The sequence below is a fragment of the Oncorhynchus mykiss genome, chromosome 19 (assembly GCF_057628025.1).
Source record: "Oncorhynchus mykiss isolate SJ-2025 chromosome 19, ASM5762802v1, whole genome shotgun sequence".
Classification (NCBI taxonomy): Eukaryota; Metazoa; Chordata; class Actinopteri; order Salmoniformes; family Salmonidae; genus Oncorhynchus; species Oncorhynchus mykiss.
Genome location: NC_143040.1, coordinates 38814786 through 38837064, shown reverse-complemented (window position 1 = coordinate 38837064; position 22279 = coordinate 38814786). Strand labels below are relative to the sequence as shown.

General features: G+C 41.2%; 1 protein-coding gene across 1 annotated transcript in view; it reads right to left on the bottom strand.

The window, feature by feature from the left end:
• rragd (ras-related GTP binding D) overlaps positions 1-22279 on the bottom strand; it is a 38622-nt gene that overhangs the window by 4578 nt on the left and 11765 nt on the right. Inside the window, exons 6-7 of the mRNA XM_021573884.3 lie at positions 8759-8901; positions 2043-2191 (exon numbers count right to left, since the gene is read on the bottom strand). Of these exons, the coding sequence (XP_021429559.1) occupies positions 2043-2191; positions 8759-8901 (292 nt within the window). The remainder of the gene's footprint in view (positions 1-2042; positions 2192-8758; positions 8902-22279) is intronic.

Here is a 22279-nt window from a genome sequence, read left to right as displayed (position 1 = left end):
CAGATAATAATTGCAATTGCAAGAAACACAAAATGATGTACTTAAATCTCTTCTGTCTCATTAGCTTGTTAGCTTAAAGTTAGGTAATACATGCTTAATGTATCTGTCAAATGATCAAAGCCTAGCCATCTCTAATTATTTAGATAGTCAAATATAAGTTTGGAGCAATGCTCTTCTCATGAGATGTTTTTATTTTATATCACTGAATTTGAAGACAAGCTAAACATACCATTGTTGAGTGGTATTTGTCTAAAGAGTTGAAAGTGTCAAAACGCTAATAAAGACTGAAATTTTATTTTACAATTCAAGGGAATAGAATACAGATGCTATGGGCTCATACATGCTTTGAAGACAACTTTTACCCTCCCTTCTTCCAAAGTTTTGGAGGGTAAAAGTACTTGAAACCGCAGGTGAAAACAATGCATGATGCGACCGTGAATAATATCACCTGTATGATATGACCTGTTGTAAAAACCACTAAAGTTAACGAATACATTCTACATGATAATGAGGTAATTCATGTAACCTTATCATTGTTGGCCTATTGTTATATTGGGGAAAAGAGGCTATTTTGTGACTCGCTGACAAACAGTTTACCAGATGTAAGAAGCTTCCATGCTTTTGTTCTGCTGACAAATATGATAGGGGGAAAGACTTATCAATGCCGATGGAAATGTTCAAATGTAACACATAAAAAAAAAAAGTCAAAGACCATACGGTTGAATAAAAATACACGCAATAAAAAAAACAGGAAATACACAACCCTGCACTGACTTCGCTGTGTCTAATAAATACAGCTTGAAAATGACTGTTCCCGTAGTTTTGGGTGCCATGCCTTCCCATGTACTGTACAAAGAGAACACTCTTATGAATGCCTATTATCACAAGTCGTGTGTCATCTGTCGTCCAATCTCTTAGCTGCCGCAGACAGCCAAGGCTCAATCTAACAAGCCGGGAGGAATTGACAAGTTCACAAGTTAAAAGGAAGATGAGAGCCTTTGATCATCGGTGCCAAGGTAACCACACTATTCTCACAGAGAGAGAGAGAGGGAGAGGGAGAGGGAGAGAGAGAGAGAGAGAGAGAGAGAGAGAGAGAAAGGGAGAGAGAGAGGGAGAGAGAGAGAGAGAGAGGGAGAGAGAGAGAGAAAGAGAAAAGTGTCTATGGAATAATGGGCTTTCCATTGCAATTTATATAAATGACTTATGTGTTCATCTGTTAATTGAGCGTAAGAAGGGATACTGTATTTAGTCTCTGGACAATACAGCTTTTTGCGTTACATTGTCATCATATTAATTGTGTTATGCCATCTGTCAATTAACACATATCACTGTGCTCATCACAGATCACACAACACGCTAGCAGCAGTTGGATTATAAATATTTCAATCCTGGTTAGTCGTTAGCCTTTGGAAGCATGCTGTTTAGAGTAGCAGGTGGTCTAGTATCAGCAGGTATTCAGTACTGTACTTGTGGATTCATGTCATGTCTGGTTGTCGTGATATCTGAATATGCGCATGTAGCTTTGCTAACTCGGACCTTGGCATAAATCATGCATTGATGTAACTCAGATTTTTGAATAAATCATGCATTGGTGTTAACAGGAGATACGGGTGACATTTCCTGGAAAATATTTTGTAGTGCCAACGACACATCTAAAAAACTAGGTATGTAACATAAAACTTTGTGTTAGTACAAGCACATAATACCCAAAGTTAGAATTCATCCCTATAAAGTCACAGCACATTCTCCTATAAGGCTAGGGGTTCTTCTTGGACCAGGTTGGGCCCTGGTCAAAAGCAGTGCACTTTAAGGGGAATAGGGTTCCATTTGGGATAGAGACTGACTCTCGCTCACCTTTCTTCTCAAAGCTCTCCTCCCTAACTCTCTCACCTTTTCTCTCGAGACTCTCTATTCCCTAACTCTCTTTCACCTTTCTTCTCAAAGCTCTCTTCCCTAACTCTCTCACCTTTCCTCTCGAAGCTCTCCTCACTAACTAACTCTCACATTTTCTCTCAAAGCTCTCCTCCCTAACTCTCTGTTACCTTTCCTCTCAAAGCTCTCCTCTCGGAGGAAGCAGACCAGAGCCAGGAACTTGGTGACCTCCTTCAGGTACATGACGGTGGTGTTGTTCAGGTGGATGATGGCCATGGACTCTTTATCATAGGGCTGACCTGCCTCTTCCTCTGTCAGCCTGGGAGAGAGAGGGATACGAACAAGGGTGTGAGAGAGGGAAGAGAGCGAGGGATGAGAGAGGGAAGAGAACCAGGGACGAGAGAGGGACGAGAACCAAGGAAGAGTGAGTGATATAGGGTGTGCCTGCCTCGGCCCACGTTAGCCTGGGAGAGAGGGATGAGAACGAGGGGATGGGAGCGAGAAGAGAACAAAAGTTTGAGATAGCGAGATTTAGGCTAAAATTCATTCAAAGAAGAAAAGGAGGGTGATAGGCACATCCTAAACTTAAGAATACCAGTACGGAGATTAAAATGAATACAGAGATAAAAGAAACCCTGCTGTTGTTGGTTTAATAATGTATTTTGTTTGCGCTTTTACATTGTCGGCCAAGGAACTGAAGGAGAAGTTCAATTCAATGAATATTCAATAGACCCCTCATATTCAACTCTGGAACTGGAAGTCAGTTCCACTGCTTTTTTTCATTCTTTCCCTCTAAATCAGAGACCAACTTAGACCTGGAACACCAGGTGGGTGCAATTAATCAACAGGTAGAACAGAAAACCAGCAGGCTCCGGACCTCGTAGGGTCAGAGTTGAATACCCTTTAAATTATTTTGGGATTCTGTTCGAAATAAAGCCTATTTCCCATTCCTTTTCCCAAGTTCTCTTCTCTGTTCTCTTTAGGGACTGTTCGTTCTCATAGACTCACTGTAGTATCATGTAAAATCATACAATAAGAGCTACTCTTTAAAAGTGCTCTAACTTCTGAAACTGGGTTATTCTTGTTAGTTTGGAGAGATGATGATGGCTTTGAGTGAGGGCGTCTTATCTCTCTCTTTGTTAACAAAACAACAAGCAATAAGGCCATGTACTCTAGCCCCCCACACTGTTTTTAAATTAATATTTTTAGGAATGAAGGCAACACATGTATGGCTAAACTCGTTTAGCTCATTTAACAGATCTTATCCATGGCAAACTAACAATAAGTGCAACCACATAGCAAAACCATTGCCAGTAAAACCTTCAAAGAAAAGGAAAAACCAAGGAGGCCAAGAAACAAAAATATACGTCATTTAATCCATGGTCGAAAAAATTTACGTTGCTAGTGCAAAGTGCTAAACAAAAAAAAGCACTTTGCAGTATATTAAGTATAAGTATATTTTTGCATCTTGCCTCCTTGGTTTTTCCTTTTATATGGTTTGAGTGCGAGTACTTACATAACTCTACAGATATGTGTTCTCCCACACACCGGCAAACATCCATATTAAACCGAGCACAAACCCTCACACTGGCTTTCCCTGAGTTAAATACAGGGACACAAATAATCTACTGTATATTCCCGCCATGCATTCAAATGAGAAAGTACATGTGTACCTGTGTCCCCTCTGCCAACACCATCTAGTACATACGATAAAAAGCTGTGCTATGTAACAGATGCCGGATCAAATGGTAATTATCAAAATGAATAAAAGCTCAAATCTAATCCCATGCTTTCAGGAGCTTTTGGGGGGTAATGCATTGACATAAGGTCTGCAAACCAAGAATAGTTTCTCACTGGGGAGGAAAACAACGCAAAAAAAACATGAACGGTTTCACATGGAGTCATAATTTGTGAAAATAAAACAAGGATAACCTCAATCAAGAAAGACCCTTTCAAAGAAGGGCCTACTTGCAATAACTGTGATATGTGGTTGTTTTCCCTTACTAGTTGAATGCACCGACTGTAAGTCTCTCTGGATAAGAGCGTCTGATAAATGACAAAAATGTCAAATGTAATTACTAGGAAAAGAAGCAGACATTCAATATGTTGGTCAGGGGAGTGCGTCATTAACTAAATGAGGTGGGGAAAAAACATTGCTGAAACCTCTAAATAATGTTAATAGCCCAGCCGTTTTGTCATGGTTCTGCATCCCAAATAACACCCTTTTCCCTACATGGTATATACACTATATAGGGAATAGGGTGCCATTTGGGAAGCAATCCATGATAATGATGTTCAAACATCATGTGAGTAATCCCAGTATTTGGAGGAGAGTAAAATCAACTGGTCCAATTAAACCTCAAGAGCTAAATTGGAGCTCAATTTGCATGCCTTGGCCACTCACACACAATTACCTACATACAAGAATATGTCAAGTGCGTTCAGAAAAAAATTATACCCCTTGACATTTTGTTGCGTTACAGCCTGAATTAAAAATAGATAAAAAACCATTTTTCATAAGGACAAACTGTTCTTAGAAATGTTTCAAAATGTATTGAAAATGAAATACAGAAATATTTCATTTACATAAGTATTCACACACTTGAGTCAATACATGCACAGCTGTGAGCTCTTCACACCTGGACATTATTGTTTATTATTGTTATTATTGTTTAAATTCTTCCATTTCTGTCAAGTTGGTTCTTGATCATTGCTAGACAGCCATTTTCAAGTCTTGCCATAGATTTTCAAGCTGATTTAAGTCAAAACTTTAGGAACATTCCATGTCATCTTGGTAAGTGTTTTATTTAAATTCAATGTAACTAGGTAAGTCAGTTAACAACAAATTCACATTTACAATGACAGCCTACACCGGCCAAACCGCCACCCTATGGGACTCCCAATCACGGCCGGATGTGATACAGCCTGGATTTGAACCAGAAACTGTAGTGACCCCTCTTGCAGTGCCTTAGACCGCTCCGCCACTCAAGAGCCCAAGTAACTCCAGTATATTTGGTCTTGTATTTTAGGTTTTTGTCCTGCTGAAAGGTGAATTTGTCTCCCAGTGTCTGTTGGAAAGCAGACTGAACCAGGTTTTCCTCTAGGATTTTGCCTGTGCTTAGCTCGATTCTATTTATTTTTATCCCAAAAACCTCTAGTCCTTGTCGATGACAAGCATACCCATAACATGATGCAGCCACTACAATGCTTGAAAATATGAGGAGTGGTAGTCAGTGATGTGTTGTGTTAGATTTGGCCCAAACATAATGCTTTGTATTCAGGACATAAAGTTTTTTGCAGTTTTACATTTTTTGCAGTTTTGCTTTAGTGGCTTATTGCAAACAGGATGCATGTTTTGGAATATGTTTTATTCTGTACAGGCTTCCTTGTTTTCACTCTGTCATTTAGGTTAGTATTGTGGAGTAACAACACTGAACAAAAATATAAACGCTGTAACGCTCAATGAGTGAATGGGTGTGGAGTCAGGCGCAGAGAGCAAAGGATGCTCCACCCTGCTCCAGCGGCCAAGGTCCGGAAATCCAGCGCAAAGTCCTGCTCGCTCCTCGTCCCCTGCCGGAGATGGAACAACCTCTCACCCACTCCGGGTAGTTGCCCCTCGCTGAGTCGGGCCCGTTCCAGTGGGCCACTCCAGGGCTCTACCCGTCAGGCAAGAGACGAGGACACTCACGCTCTCCTCGTCCGAGGGAGCCGGCCAAACGGTGGCCAGGTAGAGCTCTAGTTGTAGCAGAAATCCCTGGCACCCCGCCGCTGCTCCATCGTACTCCCTCGGAGGCGTGATGCGCAGAGCGCTGGCACCGGATCCCGCTGGAGGAGATGGTAGAGTTGCTGGTGGGAGGGTAGTAGGGAGACCACTCCTCTCCCAACGGTCCATCCTCTCCATCATTTGATCCATCGCTGATACGATGGAGGATGGACGTGTGATGAAGGACTCTCTCCTCCATCGTGGGGAGAGGGGTGGTCGCTGCTCCTGCTGACTCCATAAGATTGGTGCGGGCTTCTGTAACGCTCAATGAGTGAATGGGTGTGGAGTCAGGCGCAGAGAGCAAAGGATGCGGGAAAAAACACCTTTTAATGTCCAAAATCAAAAAGAACAAAATAGTTATACCCAACACAGGCGTAACTATTACTACAAACTATTACCCTTAGGTAAAATACCAGGACAGCGAGAAAACCCAACAAAACACTAACACCTCTCACAAATACAGAAGAACAAGCCCGCACAAACAGAAGCGGGCTAAACAAACTTAAATAACACCACCCTAACAACCAAACAATGAACAGGTGAAAACAATTAGACAAAACCAAACGAACACGGAACAAAGGATCGGTGGCAGCTAGTAGACCGGCGACGACGACCGCCGAGCGCCACCCGAACAAGAAGGGGAGCCACCTTCGGTAATATTCGTGACAAAGCAACATTGGTCCCATGTTTCATGAGCTGAAATAAAAGCTCCCTGAAATGTTCCACACGCACAAAAAGCTTATTTCTCTCATATTTTTTGCAAACATTTGTTTACATCTCTGTTAGTGAGCATTTTATCGATGGCAATTTGAAAGCAAACAAAATACGGTGATGAGATCCTGAGGCCCATTGTGAGGCCTATATTTTTTTTAATGTATCTATGACCAACAGATGCATATCTGTATTCCCAGTCATGTGAAATCCGTAGATTAGGGCCTAATGAATATATTTCAATTGACTGATTTCCTCATATGATCTGTAACTCAGTAAAATCACTTAAATTGTTGCATGTTGCATTTATATTTTTGTTCAGTATACAATGTTGATCCATCCTCAGTCTCCTATCACAGCCATTAATCTCTGTAACTGTTTTAAAGTCACCATTGGCCTCATTGTGAAATCCCTGAGTGGTTTCCTTCCTCTCCGGCAAGTGAGTTAGGAAGTACACATGTATTTTTGTAGTGATTGGATGCATTGATACACCATCCAAAGTGATATTCAATGTTTGCTGTTTTTATTTTTACCCATCTACCAATAGGTCCCCTTCTTTGCCAGGCATTGAATCAGTGTTTGAAATTCACTGCTCGACTAAGGGACCTTACAGACAATTGGATGTATGGAGTACAGATGTGAGGTAGTCATTCAAAAATCATGTTAAACACTATTATTGCACACAGAGTCCATGCAACTTATTATGTGACTTGTTAATAAGCAAATGTTTACTCCTGAACTTATTTAGCCTTGCCATAACAAAGGGGTTGAATACTTATTGACTCAAAACATTTAAGTTTTAAATTTGTAATTCATTTGTTTTTTGTTTTGTTTTGACATTATGGGGTATTGTGTGTAAACCAGTGACACAATTTATAACTGAGGCTGTAACACAACAAAATGTGGAAAAAGTCAAGGGGTGTGAATACTTTCTGAAGTCACTGTACACACACGTTCCCCCTTGGAAAATATCTCAAAGTCTGTGCAGTCTCCCAGACTTATATACGGTGAGAGCTCATCTCATCTAGAGTGTTGTGCCCTGAAGCGTAAACACAGTCAACAGCCTTCCCCAGCTCAGCCCTCCTAAACCACAGCGTGGCATATCTCCATCCCATCCCAACCCACAGCTGCAGTGCCCTGGGTAAGGCCTCGGCCTATATCCCCAGCCCCAGCAGCAGCCTCCCTGCCAGGGCACAGCAGCCCAACGAAGGCACATCAGACCTGGTTCATATTGGGTCAACGGACCCAGAGGGAGCTAACGTTACCACATGGCTTACCACGGGCTGGCTTGTTTACTACCGTCCTCTCATGGCTACGAGGAAGGTTCTACCATCAGCCTGATGTCCAGAACAGGAGGACAGGACATGGCAGGACAGGAGGTAGGTAGGTGTGTGTGTGTGTGTGTGTGTGTGTGTGTGTGTGTGTGTGTGTGTGCGCGCGTGCGCGCGCGTGTGTTCAGGGCTAGGGTGAAGACTGAGGAGACATAAAACAGATGATCACCTGCTGTGTTTGTCAGGTTTTGATGCAATAGAGCTCCCTGACAGGCAGCCAGGTGGAAAGATAAGAGGTGTTTGCAAAGCAAAGCAGAACTCTTGAGTGCACCACACCGTGCTTAAAAGGCTCAACTCAAAAGGATACACTTGTGTGCCTTCCGTGTTTAGCACCACCTACATTACCATATGAACTCTCTATGTAAATAAACTCAGAGTGCAAATATGTGTTTGTTTTTTACTTGCAATGACTGTGATGTGGTTGTCTTAGCTGCCTTCATTTAATCCACTAACCTTCAGTCACTCTGGATAAGAATGTCTGCTAAAACGACTTTGAAGTGAAAGTAAATGTTTTTTGATTTTCCCCAATATCAAAAGGCTAGATTTAGAGAATATAAAATTCAACTGCGAATGCAGCTATTCGTGAGAGGAATAACGTAGATGAAGGTGTGCTTGTACTCATCATTTCTTAATTTTTGTGTGTGTGTGTGTGTGTGTGTGTGTGTGTGTGTGTGTGTGTGTGTGTGTGTGTGTGTGTGTGTGTGTGTGTGAGTGTGCGAAAGAGAATAACTATCTACTAAAACAGACTGGGAACTCAGATTAGGATCTAATTAGTGTCTCAGCTGGAGTGAAATTGAACAGAGACACAGTGAGTATGAAGAACAGGATTCACACAGACTCTGTTCTGAGGGCAAAGCGTTTGCTAAATGACAATTTTATTACCAGAACTGGGCTGGAACAAAACCCTGCACAGCCTGTGGGTCCCCAGGACTAGAACTGAAGGGCCCTGCCTGGTGTGAAGGTATGATTGTGACTGTGAGACTCAAGACAATAACATCTTTGTTGGTCCATTATACTCAGGATACAACAGAAATGTGTTGGTTTTTGCCGGCACAGTACCTCCACACAACTTTCAACTCACCCATAGATGCAGGAGATGTCTATGACCACATCGATCATGTCGCAGCACAGCTCGTAGGTCTGCATGTCCACCGGACTGCTGTCTGTGGCGATGTAGATCTTACTGACCACGTCAAACAGAAAGGCCTTCTCTATGCCCGAGTTCTGAAAGTACACGGAGAGAGATGACACGCTACACTTGGAAAACACATAATAGAGCAAATACACCAGAGCGATTAGAAGCAGCAGGTGGGCACGCTATCGTCTCCTGCTAGAATATCATCCATCAATTTCCTGACGATTCTACATGTTGAACTGCCACAGTTCGCCGCCACCCAGCAGGTGATCCGTAAAACACTGCAGCCACCCGCTGCTTTTTAACAGTTCATCATTCTGGTGTGTTTTCTCTCCGACATTTGACACTTGACTACCTCACACAGGGGAAAAAGAAAGCAAGGACGGGGCAAAAACTAAACTGGAGATGCTCTACTTTCTAAGAACTCAAAACAGCAGGGAGGGATATATTTTGGCAAGACCAAAAAGCCCTGTAGAGGAACTAACGAGTGAGGTTGAGAGCCATGGTGTATGCTCGCCAGGGGGGCAGAGGGGGGCAGGGAGGACCAAAGTTAAGTAAATCAAAGAAGAGAAAGTAGAGAGCACCGAGCACCAACCAGGGAAATGAAAAGGGTTTGCGTCCTAAATAGCCCCCTATTACCTATATAGTGCACTACTTTTGACTAGGGCCCATTCAAAAGTAGTGCAGTATATAAAGAATAGGGTGCCATTCAGGACGGAACCAAGAACTCCAGAGCACTAGGGGTCGGTGGTGGGAAAAGGACTCCAACAGAGTCTACACTTTGAAGATATAGCACTAACACAGTCATCTGGGTTTCCCTCTCCTCTGTGAATATTAGATCACTGGAAACAATTTACATAAGCAGAGGGAGAGAGACAGAGAGAAAGAGCGAGAGATAGAGAGGCTTGTTTATTTCACTTTTGTTTATTATCTATTTCACGTGCTTTGGCAATGTAAACATATGTTTCCCATGCCAATAAAGCCTTTTGAATTGAATTGAATTGAGAGAGCGAGAGAATGAAAGAGCACTCACTTGAAAGCTTGGAAATAAAGCCCCAAAGCCAAGGTTTTCAGACATTCTTCCCATTAACTAAAATCTCCCCCCAAAAATATATGTCCCATGTGGCTTTTGAACCTTCTTTCCATATGTCGATAATGTATTTTAGATACAGTACTAATCTATGTGCAGCAAGAGATTACTGACGTTTGATGAGGTAAAGTGACTTCTGTATGATCTGTGTTGACACTGAATGACAGGTATTCTCTCGTCTCCCTCCTACTTTGACGACCAGTTGATGCAATTGATTGGCTAGTCCACTCATCTGGTTTTACAAGTCTACATCACTCTGGGACTAATCCTAACATACTTGTCTTTCTTGCACTCACTTGTTTTGTTTTTATTCCGGGCACTGATTCCACTATTTTGAAGAAGTCTACTTGGACTGACGCTGATATGTGGTTGTTTTTTACTAACTTAGTTGAATGCACTGACTGTATGTCTCTCTGGATAACAATGTCTGCTAATATAACAATGTCTGCTAATGAATTAAATTGGCATTGTAAATGTAGATTTACGCACATAGAGTAACTTCGATCTTCAGACATACTGTGCAGTGCCAATCATAAGTATTCAGCCCCCCCTTGGATTTATTCACTTTTTATTGTCTTACAAAGTGGGTTTAAAATGTAGCCAATTGTCTTTTTTTTTGTCAACAATCTACACAAATCCTAAAATGTATGAAAAATAAAACACGAATATACCTTGATTAGATAAGCATTCACCCCTGAGTCAATACATGTTAGAATCGCCTTTGGCAGTGATTACAGCCGTGATTCTTCTTGGGTAAGTCCCTAAGAGCTTTGCACACCTGGATTGTGCAATATTTGAAGATTATTCTTTTCAAAAATCTTCAAGCTCTGTCAAAGTGTTGGGTATCATGGCTAAACATACATTTTCAAGTCTTGCCATAGATTTTCAAGCAGACGTACTGTAAGTCAAAACTGTCACTCAGGAACATTCACAGTCTTCTTGGTAAGCAACTCCAGTGTAGATTTGACCTTGTGTTGTAGGTTATTGTCCTGCTGAAAGGGGAATTCCACTCCCAGAGTCTGAGGAAAAGCAGACTGAAGCAGGTTTCCCTCTAGGATTTTGCCTGTGCTTAGCTCCATCCCGCTTCTTTTTATCCTGAAAAACACCCCAGTCTTTGCTGATGTCAGGCATACCCTAGTCTCGCGTTGCCATACCTCCAAAATCACGTTGTTGTCACGCCTCCCTTGGAGGTCTGGAGAATGTTGTATTGCAAAAACGGTTTGAATAGTCCTCTGGCAAGATTATGATTGGATGTTACATTTCAAGAACTCTCCCCCCACACACCCGTAGAAGGAGAGCTGTTATGTTACGTGCATTACCAGGTAACTGTTACCTATGCTAGTTTTTAAGTTATCAAGTGTGGCCGACAGACTGCGATGTACATTTATTTAAACTGAAAGTGGATTACACTGATCAAGTCAAACAGCACAACATGTTCTAAACCCCTCTGGTGACAAACGCTTTTTTCCTTGCCTCCATTCATCCTGTCCACGTGGCTGTGCTCAGCTACCATTGAAAATATCTTGAAGATTGCCCATTATTGGGAGAACCTATTCAAGTAGGTAAATACATTTTTTCAAATGTGAAGAAATTCTGTATTAATAGCCAGCTACTGTAACAAAATATGATGTACTTGTCAACGTAAATTATACTGTATGATCAACAGTAACATGCTGTATAAACTGAATACAATAGATACATTGTATTTGTGTATTCGTATTTGTGAATATTCAAAATAGAATGTCACAAAAAAAAAGCACATGGGGGCAAAAAAATCAAAGCACATCCTCCGAGTCAAGAGAGTAAACGTTTTTGCTAATTATTATTATAAATGAAATATTTTATTCTTAGTTAATTGGTACCTGTTTAGTTATTTTATATGCATTGCTTTGTTTTTGGCCTTGCCATTTTATATTATAGAACAAATATAAAATCAGAAAACGGTTGGTCTAAAGTCATCTTAAATACAGTATCACCAGGTCCAATTAACTAGAGCGCCATCTTTACCCATAACCCCATACCATACTACAAGTAAACCCAAATGTGTCCTCCAGGTGTCACAATAAGAATAGGGCATTTCCTTCAGAAAGTACAGTACACACACCCCTTGACTTATTCCACATTTTGTTGTGTTCCAGTCTGAATTTAAAATTGATTCAATTTGAGCGTTTTTCCGTCACTGGCCTATACACAATACCCCATAATGTCAAAGCGGAATTATGTCTTTTTTCCTTTTTTTTTTTTTTACAAATTAAATAAAAATGAAAAGCTTAAATGTCTTGAGTCAATAAGTATTCAACCCCCTTGTTATGGCAAGCCTAAATAAGTTCAGGAGTAAAAATGTGCTCAACAAGTCACATAATAAGTTGCATTATTTGTGAATGACAACCTGATCTCTGTACCCTACACATATAATAATTATATGTAAGCTCCCTTAGTAAAGCAGTGAATTTCAGACACAGATTCAACCACAAAGAACAGGTAGGTTTTCCAATGCCTCACAGAGAAGGGCACTTATTTGTAGATAGGTACAAATTTAAAAAAGCACACATTAAATATCTCTTTGAGCATGGTGAAGTTATAAATGACACTTTGGATGGTGAATAAATACACCCATTTACTGCAAAGATAGGGATCAGGGACTTCACCATGAGGACAATGGTGAATGTAAAACAGTTACAGAGTTTAATCCTTAAGACTTTATTGACGCACCAGTGCATCAATCGAAGTAACATAAAAAAAAATCCCCATCAAAATCTGTCAGTTTAAGCTAGAGATATCCGTCTCAATCCGCCGCATCCGCCTATGTCGGCCTTCAGCATCTACGGTGGAAGGTGGCTGAGCTACAGTGGTGTTGTCAGACTATGAAACAGCCCAAGATTTGGTCTACTCACAAAAACATCTGTCACGTCTGAACGGTTTGGCCTACAAAAAAATTATATGACCACTCCATGGAAAGATGAAAAGACGACCCACAAGTGTCACGGGACTCGTCTTAAGGTAACCAAATTCATGGAAGTATGGAGGTAGTTATTTGGCAACAAATTAAGGGGTTAAATATGTGTCCAAAATAACAAAATTATTTCCTGATCTTTCTTATATCTCCTAGACATAGAACAAACACTTTTTTTTTTTAATCTTCAAAAAAAATATGTACTGTCTGTATTTTGCAATTTATGAATATGTTATTCAATGCATTTCTATGGGCTATACAAATATGGGCTATACCCACTACCGGTGTGGAAATTCTCAAAGTGATTTTTTTCTTCACCTCAAACAGAAAGTAAACAAAGTCTGTTTTAGCATCCATTGAAAATGACAATAGTTCCTCAACGTAGCCTATTTGAAAAATCTTTCCATCTCTCTTTCAATAACAGCTCAGCGTGAAGGGGGGAAAAAAATGTCATGCTCTGATCCGGTGGAAACGTCATATATTAAGCCTACCTGATTACTTCTTATCCCTTGTGCAAATAGCCTACAGCTATGTCTGTCTGGAGCTCATTGGAGCAGGAAACTGAGGGCCCAGAAAATGTTATACAATGTTGCAAGTTTTCTAGAACTATCTTCAGACTGTACCCAAGGTAATAGTTGATAGAATGTTTCAAGTTCCTTTCAGACAAGCCATGCGTAGCCAATGTGTTTTATAGGATATTTATTTTAAATCAGGAAATGTTCTATCTGCAGCCGGCAATGTTTTTATTTCTTGGCTTTATGTAGGCTATTTTTACAAAGTTGGCAAATATAAGTTACTTTTAGAATTTTGATTAACCACATGATACTACTTTGAGATATAAAGGAAATTAAACCGTTCCACAAAAATGTGCATATAAAAATCATAACCGGCACGCACATCCTCAGTAAAAGGCACATGACAGCCCACTTGGAGTTTGCCAAAGAGCACCTAAAGGACTCTCAGACCATGAGAAAAAAGATTCTCTGGTCTTATGAAACAAAGATTGAACTCTTTGGCCCGAATGCCAAGCGTCACGTCTGGAGGAAACCATCCCTACGGTGAAGCACGGTGGTGGCAGCATCATACTGTGGGGATGTTTTTCAGCGGCAGGGACTGGGAGACTAGTCAGGGTCAAGGGAAAGATGAACGGAGCAAAGTACAGAGAGATCCATGATGAAATCCTGCTCCAGAGCGTTCAGGGTCTCATACTTGGGCAAATGTTCACCTTCCAACAGGACAATGACCCTAAGCACACAGCCAAGACATTGCAGGAGTGGCTTCAGGACAAGTCTCTGAATGTCCTTGAGTGGCCCAGCCAGAGCCCGGACTTGAACCTGCTCAAACAACTTTGGAGAGACCTGAAAATAGCTGCGCTCCCCATCCAACCTGACAGAGCCTGAGAGGTTCTGCAGATAAGAATGGGAGAAACTCCCCAAATACAGGTGTGCCAAGTTCGTAGCGTCATACCCAAGAAGACTCAAGGCTGTAATTGCTGCCAAAGGTGCTTCAAAGTACTGAGTAAAGGGTCTGAATACTTATGTATATATCACATTTCCAAACACCTGAAGGTACCACGTTCATCTGTACAAACAATAGTACGCAAGTATAAACACCATGGGACCACACAGCCATCATACCGCTCAGGAAGGAGATGCGCTCTGTCTCCTAAAGATGAACATACTTTGGTGCGAAAAGTGCAAATCAAATGTGTCATGCACAAAGTAGATGTCCTAACCGACATGCCAAAACTATAGTTTGTTAACAAGACATTTGTGGAGCGGTTGAAAAACGAGTTTTAATGACTCCAAACTAAGTGTATGTAAATTTCCACCTTCAACTGTATATACCTAAAGGGGCCTTAAAATTCATGGCATGACCATGGTATGACCATCTTAAAACAATTCCATATGTTAGCTTCGTTACTCCACATTACTAACCTAATTGACAGAGTGAAAAAAAAGGAAGCCTGTACAGAATACAAATATTCCAAAACATGCATCCTGTTTGCAACAAGGCAGTAAAGTAATACTGCAAAAAATGGGGCAAAGTAATTAACTTTATGTCCTGAACACAAAGTGTTATGTTTGGGTCAAATCCAATACAACACATTACTCTCCATATTTTCAAGCATCATTTTTTATTTTTGTACCTTTATTTAACTAGGCAAGTCAGTTAAGAACAAATTCTTATTTTCAATGACGGCCTAGGAACAGTGGGTTAACTGCCTGTTCAGGGGCAGAACTACAGTCAGCTCAGGGATTTGAACTTGCAACCATTCCGGTTATTAGCCCAACATTCTAACCACTAGGCTACCCTGCCGCCCCATAATGGTGGCTGCATCATGCTATAGTTGTGTTTGTAATCGTTAAGTTTTTCAGGATAAAAGATCAACGGAATGGAGCTAAGCGCAGGCAAAATCCTAGAGGAAAACCTGGTTCAGTCTGCTTTCCACCACACACTGGGAGATTAATTCATATTTCTTCAGGACAATCATTTAAAACACAAGACCAAATCTACACTGGAGATGCTTACCAAGAAGACAGTGAATGTTCCTCAGTGGTCGAGTTACAGTTTTAACTTAAATCTACTTGAAAATCAAGACCTGAAAATGGTTGTCTAACAATAATCACCAACCAATTTGAGCTTGAAGAATTTTGAAAAGAATAATGGGAAAATGTTGCACAATCCAGGTGTGGAAAGCTCTTAGAGACTTACCCAGAAAGACTCACAGCTGTCATCGCTGCGAAAGGTGCTTCTACAAAGTAGTGACTCAGGGGTGTGAATACTTATTAGGGCTGACCCCATTTAGTCGACTGTTTGGTCGACAAGCTGTTGGTCGACCAAAATGTCTTTAGTCGAGCAGTCGCAATGTATTTTTTCACGGTGCACAAGACACCTGTCTGATTCACGCCTGTCTCAGTGGACTAATCCATTGCAGAGGCCACGGGGATGGCACAGTCGATCACTAAGAAATGTGATACTGAAATTGTATATGGTTATATTATGTAAAGATAATGGTGCAACACTAATACATCTAATATTATTTTAGAACAAATGTGCTTTCTCCCGCGTTGGATACGGTCCCTGTCCGTGGTTCTGAAACATAATCTTCACTGTGCCCTAAAATTGGTGCCTTTCCCTATGTTGCTATGTGTATAATAGCAAAATTAACCAGCATATTGGGATTGAGAACAATGCGGCAGAGGCAGCAGCAGAGACAAGGAAACAACCCTTGCCTTAACCTAATTGTCTAAGAAAATTGAGGACAGAGGAAACCAACTTAATTAGCCCTATAATCAATAGCCTAACCGTACGTGTACATTCGTACGTGGTAAATTTCAGCTTCCTGCTCCAGCCACCCAGAGTGGCTCGCTTGTAGGTGTGCTGGCAGCATATAGCAGCAGCACGTTAGATTGTGCGTCAAGAATTCAGCACAGCAAGTTTGTATGAAGTTCTGGTTATTAAATGGGTGAATAGTTGAATCCATTCTCCATTTCATGCATTTATTACAGTGCTACAGGCTAACTCAAATGAGCTGCTAACGTTGCTCGCTAGCTATCTAGCCAACTTTACATAAAGTATAGTTAGTTACAGTAAGCGAATTAAATGTCACCATCTACCTAACTTCATATTAGCTAGCTATCTTGATGTAGTTATCATTGTAAAAAACTAACTCTAAATGCATTTGTAGGTAGCTAGCTAACAGCCATGGAGGAGGGTGAAAGGATAGCGGCCCCAACTGTCAAAGTGAGAGAGTATAGGGCAGGTACTTGTGTAGTTCCAGCACATAGAAATGAGGATGGAGATAAAAGTAACATAATATTCAGTACTGTATTATTTAAGTATAATGAAGTCTGTTTCCTGTGATGTTTTCTGTCCTCAGACACAGAGAGCTGTGAAAACCTGTCTGCAAATGAAGAGGTCTAAATGAAGAGCAGTGGTTCTCAGTCCTGGGGACTCAGAGGTGCACAGTTTTGTTTTTGCCTTAGCACTGCACAGCTGATTCAAATGATCAACTCATCATCAAGCTTCAAGTGTTATTTATGTATTCATGTGTGATGCTATCCTTGACATGATCCTGCCGTTGTCACATGTTACACATGCACATGTCTGTGCACATGCCTCTATCAATCCAATGTTATCATGATTCGTTATAAGGGATATTATACTTTAGTAATCCACAATGACCTGGTGATGTAAAAGTCTAATAAATACATTGTCTTCCATATTCCTACAGATACCTTGTAACTGGAGATTCCTTCAAAATGATTGCCTTCCGTTACTGTGTAGGGCACTGCAAGGTTGGGGTGACCAGGACCATCTGGGACTCCCTCTGGGGAATTCAGGCATGTGAAGGCTACCTATGTTCTGCATAACTTCAAGAGGATGGACACGAGGACCAGGAGGGTCTCTGCAGCTCGCCGCTGTGTGCCAGAGGAGAAGTCTACTGCTCTGCAGGATGTTTCAAGGAGGGTGGTCAACAACGCAGCAAGAGAGGCAATCCATGTGCCGGAGGCCTTCACCTCCTACTTCTTCGAAGAAGATGCTGTTCCCTGGCAACACAAATGACTACACTATGCACAACCAAAGGCTCTTAAGAGTAAGAGTATTCCTCCATTTACTTAGTGTCGGGATTTGGCCAGGATTGTTCCGGTTTTGGCCACTAGATGCCCCCATTGTGCCTTTTTGATCCTTTTGTTTTCCCTTGTTTCCAGTTATTATTTGCACCTGTGCCTCGTTTCCCTTGAATGTATTTAAACCCTTAGTTTTCCTCAGATCTTTGCTCTGTGTTTGAATGTTAGCACCCAGCCCCAGCGATGCTGTGAACATTTGTTACTCCAGTTGGACTCTCTTGTGGTACTTTGTTTTTGTTCTCGTTTATTTATTTTTGATTATCTTTTGAGGCTTTTTTCCTGCTGTACCTACCACCTTGTGGATTTACCTTTTCACTTGGAGGATTACCTTTTTCTCTTGGAATTACTTTTGACGTTGTGGAATTATATTTTTGCATGAATACTTTCCTTTTTACTTTATTAAAAACACTGTCTCAAGTACTGCTGTGTCTGCCTCATCTTCTGGGTTCTGCCGACTATTAGTGGCTCAGTTTGCTAAGTGACTGTTTCTCACACCGGGTCCTGATACTTATCTACAGTACCTCATTCAAAGGTTTTTCTTTATTTTTTTTACTATTTTCTACATGTTCACCTCCAGAAGCTAGGATATGCATATAGGAAACACTCTAAAGTTTCCAAAACTGTTCAAATAATGTCTGTGAGTATAACAGAACTGATATGGTAGGTGAAAACCTGAGATTCTTTTTTTTATGTTTGTAATTTTCCATTGACTGCCTATACAGTATCCAATGACTTAGTACTCAGATTGCACTTCCTACGGCTTCCACTAGATGTCAACCGTCTTTAGAAATTGTTTCAGGCTTGTATTCTGAAAAATGAGGGAGTAAGACCACTCTGAGTCAGTGGATAGTGGAAAGTCCCCAGACCTGTTTTCTACACTCGACCGAGAGCATGCCTTTCTTGTTTTTCTTTTATATTGACGAAACAATTGTCCGGTTGAAATATTATTGATTATTATGACTAAAATCAACCTGAGGATTGATTATAAACATTGTTTGACATGTTTCTACAAACTTTACTGATATTTTTTGGATTTTTCGTCTGGCTGTTGTGACTGCCTTTGAGCCAATGGATTACTGAACAAAACGTGCCAACAAAACAGAGGTTTTTGGATATAAAGAGGGACTTTATCGAACAAAACAAACAGTTATTGGGTAACTGGGAGTCTTGTGAGTGCAACCATATGAAGATCATCAAAGGTAAGTGATTAATTTTATCGCTATTTTTTACTTTTGTATATTGAAACAATTAGACACCCTATAACCCACACCTACTGTACACACTTGTGTATCAATCTGATTGATGGATTGTGTCTCAGATGTATAACTGCAGCTCCTTCCACCTTCAAAGAATAAACAGGAGGACCAACCATGGAGAATAGTAAGACACTTCATTATTTATATAACTCCGCTATATTGTTTGTCCTTGTGTGTCTGTGCATGTTTTTCAGTATAAAGTATTCTGCAGCCACTTAGTGTGGACACCAGGTGAGGCCACACACAGATTCCTGTTGAACACTGTCTTTTTAACCAACTTATTTTCTCAATAACAGTCTCTCTCCTTCACTTCATCACTCTCCCACCTTCTCCCTAAATCCTCTAGATCAGGGTTGCCCAACCAGTCGATTGCGATCTACTGGTCAATCGTGGAGTGCTTGCCAGTTGATCGTGACATGATAATACATCTACTAAAATTCAGCCACACAAATCAATGCCTATAATCTCTTTCTGTTTTAACGTTCGACAGTCCTCCATTCACAGCAATGTCTGAAAAGTCACGTGATTTACATAAAATATGACCAGTCCCTGCCCACTTATTGACTAGTTGGCGTGGTCAGATGCCGCCCGCCAACTTCAAGTCGAGGTCAAGTTGATGCCAGGCAGGTAACTTTGTAGCTAGATCCGTTCTTAAGTTGTTCTTAAATTGTGTAGTCAACAGCAGCAATAATTAGTGAAGGGAAGAATACAAAAAAACAGAAAACGTATAATTTCCACAAGGAATGGGAGGAGGATTACTTTTTTGTCAAATCAAACTCAAAATGTGTGCCGGGTAGCCTAGTGGTTAGAGCGTTGGACTAGTAACCGGAAGGTTGCAAGTTCAAACCCCCGAGCTGACAAGGTACAAATATGTCGTTCTGCCCCTGAACAGGCAGTTAACTCACTGTTCCTAGGCTGTCATTGAAAAAAATGATTTGTTCTTAACTGACTTGCCTGGTTAAATAAAGGTAAAATAAAATCTGCCATAATAGCATCGCTATCCCAAAGAAAGGTAACATAGAATTACATTATAAACCACACACAAAGCCCAGGAAAGAGATTTTCCAGCAAAGACTGAATTACGAAGAAGAAAGGTCAACTGGCAGCGCAGCAGTCAATTTTCACACGGCCTGTGACCAAAGAGAAGGCGTCTTATCGTGTGAGTCGCGTTCTTGCTAAGCATAAAAAGTCCTTCCAAGATGGGGAGATGATCAAGGAAGCATTTATTGAGGCTGCAGACTCGCTGTTTGGGGATTTTAAGAATAAGACTAAAATGATAGCTGCCATCAATGACATTCAGTTGTCCAGAAATACAGTGACAAGAAGATGTGGGGGAATAGCAGAGAACCTCGAGGATCAACTGAAGAAGGATATTGACAACTGCCAGTGTTATTCCCTCCAGTTTGACGAGTCCACAGATATGGTAGATGTGGCACAGTTATGCATTTTCATTGACAACATGAGTACAAAGGAGGAACTACTCACCATTTTGCCACTGAAAGGACATACAAGGAGCGGCAGGTAGCCTAGTGGTTAGAGTGTTGGGCCAGTAACCGAAAGGTTTCTGGATCAAATCCACGAGCTGACAAGGTAAAAATCTGTTGTTCTGCCCCTGAACAAGGCAGTTAACCCACTGTTCCCCGGTAGGCCATCATTGTAAATAAGAATTTGTTCTTAACTGACTTGCCTAGGTAAAAGAAAACAAGGGGTGAAGATATTTTTCAAGCTTTTATGGAGTTTGCTAACAAATTCCAACGGCCCTTTTGTAAAGCTTGTCTTCATTACTACCGATGGGGCACCCACTATGTTAGGCCGCATTAGTGGGTTCGTTGCACTGTGCAAACAAGTTCATTCTTTCCCTGACTTTCTTAGTTATCACTGCGTAATTCATCAGCAAGCCTTGTGCTGGAAGATGTTAAACATGAAAGAGGTGATGAATGTTGCAATGAAGATTGTGTGTTCTATTCGAGCAAGAAGCCTACAGCGGAGGCTATTTCGAGCTCACTTAGAAGAGACTGAAGCGGAACACACAGACCTGCTGCTGCACACGGATGTGCGCTGGCTGAACTCAGGTATATTTTTAGGGAGACTCAGGGAGTTGTTGCCTGAAATCAAGGAGTTTCTGAAGGTCAAACATGCAGAATATGCACAGCTAGAGGACACACAGAGGCTCCTGGATTGAGCTTTTCTCACTGACCTAACTTACATGCTAAATGAATTGAATGTAGAACTGTAAGGAAAAGGCAAACATGTAATCGACATGATCAGCTCTGTGAACACTTAAATGCAAACCTCAACTGCTCACAAAAAACGGCAACGTAACTGCACTTCTTTCAACACATGCATTCAAATACAACACAGCTTGACAGTGCACGTACCGTGGAGCAAATCCAGAGAATCTTATCTGAGTTTGACAGTCGTTTCACTGACTTTGCATCACTTGAGCCTATTGCCACTTATATGTGCTTTCTGTTTGGCACAGACATAAATGTGGAAGTCATTGCCTCCAAAATGGGATACCTTTTTCAGTTGGACACGACTCACTATAGCAGAAACTGAAATTCTCCCCCTTCAAAATGACATTCAGCGGAAATCCAGGGCAACCACTGAAATGAAAGAAGAGTTCTGGGAGCTACTGCTAGATGAGAAGTATCCCAACATAAGATGTGCTCTCAACTTATCAGCCCTTGGTGGATCAACCTACCTCTGTGAGTCTGCATTTTCTCACATGAAAATAATACAGTCCAAGTACAGATCTACTTTGACTGATGACCACCTTGTGGCCTGCATGAGACTTGCAACAAGCTGCTTACAGCCCTGACTATGAAAAACTACTTGCCTCCACACAATGCCAAAAGTCACACTAAGGCAGGAAATTAAACTAGTTGCACTTATTTGTGGAAGACATGTTATTAGTCCACATTACATTTGGGTATCAAATAAGTATCACAGCGGCAGGTCCATACTCAGTGGTGTGTTGCGTTTCATACATTTTGTTGGTTGGTTTAGATTTAGAGACTGGTAGATCTCATCAGGCTGGCAAATGAAAAGGTAAATCTCACGTCAAAGGTTGCGCACACCTGCTCTAGGTTATATCATCTGTGAAACCCCTCCCGCATCATCTGTGAAACCCCTCCCGCATCCGAACTGGCTACATAGAGGGCACAGCATGATCAGCGGTGAGAGGTCACTTGGTCAGGTCAACAGGAAGTATTATTAAAGAGATGCTTTACATTGAAATACAGATAGAGATGTAGTAGTGCCAGAGTTAATGATCCAAGGTCAGTTTTGCATTTCACCTCCTGATGATTATGATGACTGACAGTGTTAGAATAAAAAAACCAAGGGCTCAATCATGCCATTTCCTTCTCCATCTGTCTCTTGTCTTCAGGTATGTTTTGATGTGAGAGAGGATGCCAACCCCCAGTCCCGTCATTGCCATCTCACCAGCTCTTCAGATAACCTTCGGGCCAACTGGGGGCCCAAGGCTGCTTCCATGCTCCTCTGTTCTTACCACTTTCCCGTTCTGTCTTT